Raw genomic sequence first — 5,160 nt, 5'->3', positions numbered from 1 at the left:
ACGACAGAAGAAAAGGGTAAAATGAGAGGCAACAAGAACATTGAATCGATCATTATTACTTTTATAATATTTCTATGGTAATATGTGGATGCGTATCATAGTTTTACATATATTCATCAATTTAAGTGCAACGTTGAATTTACGATAGATCAAGCGATGCATGAAAATTTATATCTTTATAATAATAAACGTTCTTTAACTATTGAATGATAAAAAAAAAATATAGAAATTACATGCCTTGCGGGGTACTTGCCTATTATAATAGTATTAATATTATTAATAGTATAATAATAATAACAAAGACGACGATAACGACAACGACAACGACAACACAAGCGACAACGACAACAACAACAACACCACCAGCGATAACAACAACAGCGACAACAATAATAACGAAGGGACATTTATTCGAATGAGAAACACTTCGTAATAAAATAATAGGGTTTAAGCATTAAAGCTTCTTAAATCTGAATACAAATATGGTAATATTGAGATTAATGTAAAAATAATTGAGTATATGAGCAAAAGATTGCAATAGTATTCGGAACAAGTAAATTATTATATACTTTCAATAATCAAATGAAAATAATTCATTTAACGAAGCCGATTACTTGCTATTATCATTATTTCGTATTTAATGAATCGATCATCGAGAGTGCTCATTACACTACATTCAACTTGATGAATGAAAAATTTCGTTCTTTTAACCGCAGAGGCGGTTTTTCTCATTAAGAACCTAAAGATGGGCTACTTAACTAGTAAGTACGATAAATTCGATTAAATCATTTCAACAATGAAGTTTTCTAATCGTTTAAATCGCTTGATTCGATATGAATCATAAATGATGATTCGTCGGTATCTTAAAATAAATACCGTTAAAAAAATATATTAAATATAAGAGGAATCACTTGTTTGGGACTCGACCGTTTATAATTGTCATTAATATAACCATCCACGCAGGATTTTTTATTCGTATTCCTTGGCACTTGAACATACCGCGTGAGATTCCGCGTGCATCAAGAATAAAAACCAGGAATTATAGCGAATAAAATGTTGCGATAATTGATATTTTTGAAGGTGGTGGTGTAGGAGGGGGAGGGGAGGGGGGACGATGGTTTGCTTCGGTTATTAAGGAGTAAATTTTCCGATCGGAAATTAGGTGGAATCGTGTAATAAATTAGGCGGACCTATATACGAAACTCTCGGTTCGTAATGAGCAGGATGTACAGTCGTTTAATAGGTACAACTTCTTGGTAAGAAAACGTATCCCCAGCATATTCCATGGGAGATCTTGAGCAAGTGCATAAAATGCAAAGTACATCACCCTCTCTCCGGCATGACAGAGTATAGCGAACGCCAGTGCATCAAGGAGAGGCATAATGCATACTGGTCTCTCTCTCTCTCTCTCTCTCTCTCTCTCTCTCTCTCTCTCAGTCTGTGTTTGTGTTTGCGCGAACGCGCGTATGGCTCTCTCATGTAAAGTCACGGGAAGAGGGAGAAGTCGAGGTTCAGAGAGTGGACAGGACTTACCTTGGGCAGGTCGCGAATGTGATTGGCGTCGAGCAGCAGCTCCTCGAGGCTTCTCGAGTACCTAAGGATTTCGTCGGGGACGGTAGGCAGGGAGCAGTGGCGTTTGTCCACGCATTCCACCTGCCTGTTACAGCCTTTGAAGATCGGAATACAGCGGAACATTATTGCACACCTTCCTCGCGCACTCTCTCACGCACACAGGCGCGGGGCGCGCTAGGCACACACGCACGCACACGCAAGCGCGGCACACGCGTAGCACACACGTTTTTTCCGACCGTCGTTTCCTCGTTTTACCTTACGTTCCTTCGCACACGTTCTCTCTCTTTCTCTCTCTGCTCGATTCACAACAGTACGGTCGTGTCCGTTCTACTGCAGAACCACGGAGCTGCTGTTGCCTCTTCTTCTTCTTCTTCTTCTTTTCCTGCTGCTGCTGCTGCTGCTACTGCCGCCGCCGCCGCCGCCGACACCGCCGCCGCCGTCGCCGACACCGCCGCTGTTACTACACTACTAGAGCTACAACTATTACTGCTACTCCTCTTGTTCTCTTCTCTTCCTCTTCTTGCCCGTCGTCTCCTTCGTCTTCTTCTTCCGCCCTCCGCCGTGCACCAACACAAGCACACATATACGGGTGCCGGGGCGCGACGGGACCGTTCGCGCTCGCGCCGACGATCTTCAGATCGGACTATCGGCCGAGCGCATATCTCGATGATCGTAAGCCTTAGGGCGCAACTCGCGACGCGACGAGTTGCTGAGGAGCCTCGGTGACGTTTCCCGGCCACTTGCTTGGCCCAGGCTCCCCGACCCAACTCTCTCCTTGACGTTTACTCCTTGAGGCCTCGGACGACGCGCGACAACGTACCGGAGACAAATACGCTACATCGGTAAGTATGGTGCGCGCTACCTCTGACCGCCGATCGCAGTCTATGCAGCAGCTCCGAGCGAGCTCGAATTTTGGGGGTTAGGTAAGCGAGCGTATCCAAGGAGAAGCGATACGGAGCGCAGCGACGAAGTGGGACCCTATCGTCGTGACTTATCAACGCGAGTGGTAGCCTCACCTCTACAACCAACAACTTGGGAGGCACATTCGAGCACACGTATTCCTCTCGTTGGCGCACGCTCGAGAACCGCTGCTGCTGCTGCTGTTCCTGTTGTTTGCGAGGTAGTCCACGATAAACCAGGACGAGTAGCTCTCGCGTATAGTCATGTATCCGTAAGCGGTGCGGCAAAGGGAGCTAGGCCCACTGCTCCTCCGGACAACGATATCTACGGGAATAGAGGGGCAGGACTCGCTCGTTAGGAACACTGTGTGCGCGCTGCTTTGCCGTCGCCGCCGCCACCGCCGTCGCCGCCACTACCGCCGCCGCCGCCGCCACCGCCGCCGTCGTCGTCGTCGTCGTCGTCGTCGTTGTCGTCGTCACCGCCGCTGTTGCTGCTTCCACTTGCCAGAGCGAGCGCAATGCAGCGCAGCCAACCTTCTTTCTCGGCTGCCTAGCCTCGTCTAGCCTAGCCTAGCCAAGCCTAACTCTCTCTCTTTCTCTCTCAAAGTTGCCTCCCCACACCGTGCGGTATACGCAAATAACACAAACACACGCGCATGCACAACACTCTCTCTCTCTCTCTCTCTCTCTCTATTTCGTGCGCCTGCCCGCTCACTCCGTCAGTTCCGTGGGCACTGACCAAACCGTGTACTTTGCATCGTCGCTACACTACTCGGACACCCGGGGGAGTAGTGGCGTGTCGCTGCGACGCGGGCCCCGACGCTCCCCTCCTGTCACAGGCTCGCACTCGAGGCGTCACCCCTCCAGCCCTCCTCTCTCGTCCTTATTGCTCCGCGATTACGCGCCCTCCTCTCCCCCCTTATCCATTTTTCGAGCTCGCTGCCGCGCCTCACAATCACCGTGGAAGCGAGCCGGAGCCCGACATTTCTTCTCACCTCAGCTCGTGCGTACCTCGACGAGCCCGACGGAGATGGAGGATAGTAGCCAAGCGGCGCGCATGCGCTCCCACGCAATCAACGTCCAACCGATCAAGCGGCGCACGAGAGGTTCGACTCCCTTTCACGTGCCTCTGGAGCCGCGCATTTTTCGGCCCAGGTCGCGCTTGAGGCTGGGCCTCCCCTCCGCAGCTCCAGTTGCTTTAGCGGGCCGTTTCGGATTCTGCCTTTGTCATTTATTTTCGTACTTTTACGCTAACTCGGCATGTATTCCCGAATTCAGAGGACCCTACGACCACTTTATCTGAAATAATCCTTACGACAAACTAACCAGCTGCGCTTGAGGACAAGGATCATTGTTCGAAGGTTGAAAAGCCGACGAAATTAAAGCTTTCGTAAATTCGTCACATATTTCTTACATTATTATAATAAATGATAATACTGACGTAAAAAAAAACGAATGACAAGACGATTGCTACTAGTCTTCATCTTTTTTTCTTCTTTGTCATCGTTCTCTCCTACCCTTATAAACGCAACATTTACAAATCTCTAGGTAATATTCATTTATAATCTTTCATTGTATGATTTAAACAATTCACAAGACAAATAATACGCCAAACTAATATTTATAGGCATATTTAAAAACGAGATACACACGCTTGGGAGTAAATAAATAATAAAAATGATTGAGAAAGAAAATCATGTATGATTAAAACGTTACAGTTACTTTTTCATTATTATTAAAATAAATATAATTTTCTTTACAAATACATATGATGTACATAAATAGATATAATAACTATTTTATTTAGAAAATGAGGATAAAATTACGAAACAATATAATTCTACTCTCTTGGAATATTTGGAATATTTGCATTTTCGTATTATGCGAATTCGTTATGAGGTTCAAATCTAGTCATACTGGTAATTTTTACAAAACATTTTTGAAAATACATGCCCGTCTATATATATAATGTTATAAAATGTTATATCGAATCATCGTTTGATTTATACAGAAAGACTCTCACCATTTCAAGCGGTGTTAATGAAAAATGTGATTTATTATATTTGAATTTCATTCACTGTAAAATATAAGAATCTTCCTGATTTTGAAAAATTATCCAAGCATGATATCAACAAATAGAATTCAAATATAATTCAATATATATAGTCAAAACTATTTAATTTATATAATGTAACATTTTTTAATAGCACGCTAATATTTGGCACTTTGTATTATAAAAAATAAATAACTATGGAAACGACATTTTTTTTTTTATATACTATTTTTTCTTCTACCGCTGAATTATCAAACAATTTTGACAATTTACTATTAACATACGACAATAGTCAACCTTCTTTGCGCATATTGAAATGAGAATTTGGTACAAATTTAATTGTCATCTTCTTCGATTCAGGCATTAAGCTTGAAAATCAAACAATAAAAAATAGTTTTAGACATTGCATTTTTACTTGCTCACATTAACCGGAATTCGATTTAATTTGCCTTATGTTGTCTCACAGAAAAAATAAGACGTTCTTTTCTATGTCTACCGATGTAGATGGAAAGATCACTATTAGAAAATATTTAATTTATATTTATCCCTCTATAGTGAAAATGTCCTTTCATTATAAATTATGAAATTTTTTTAATTTCAATCAATAATTTACTCAAAATAATATACACCTTATAG

General features: G+C 43.1%; 1 protein-coding gene across 1 annotated transcript in view; it reads right to left on the bottom strand.

Annotated features, from left to right (window-relative positions):
- The window catches only part of scrib (scribble planar cell polarity protein), a 78,537-nt gene extending 76,589 nt beyond the window's left edge, over positions 1-1,948 (bottom strand). The window contains exon 1 of the mRNA XM_011500569.1: positions 1,534-1,948. Coding sequence (XP_011498871.1) covers positions 1,534-1,695 — 162 coding nt within the window. The 5' untranslated portion in view covers positions 1,696-1,948. The remainder of the gene's footprint in view (positions 1-1,533) is intronic.
- Between the last annotated feature and the right edge of the window lie 3,212 nt (positions 1,949-5,160).

This window comes from Ceratosolen solmsi, unplaced genomic scaffold, assembly GCF_000503995.2.
Source record: "Ceratosolen solmsi marchali unplaced genomic scaffold, CerSol_1.0 scaffold56, whole genome shotgun sequence".
NCBI classification, from domain to species: domain Eukaryota; kingdom Metazoa; phylum Arthropoda; class Insecta; order Hymenoptera; family Agaonidae; genus Ceratosolen; species Ceratosolen solmsi.
Note: the sequence above shows the minus strand (reverse complement) of the source record. Positions and strands in the feature narration are given on the sequence as shown.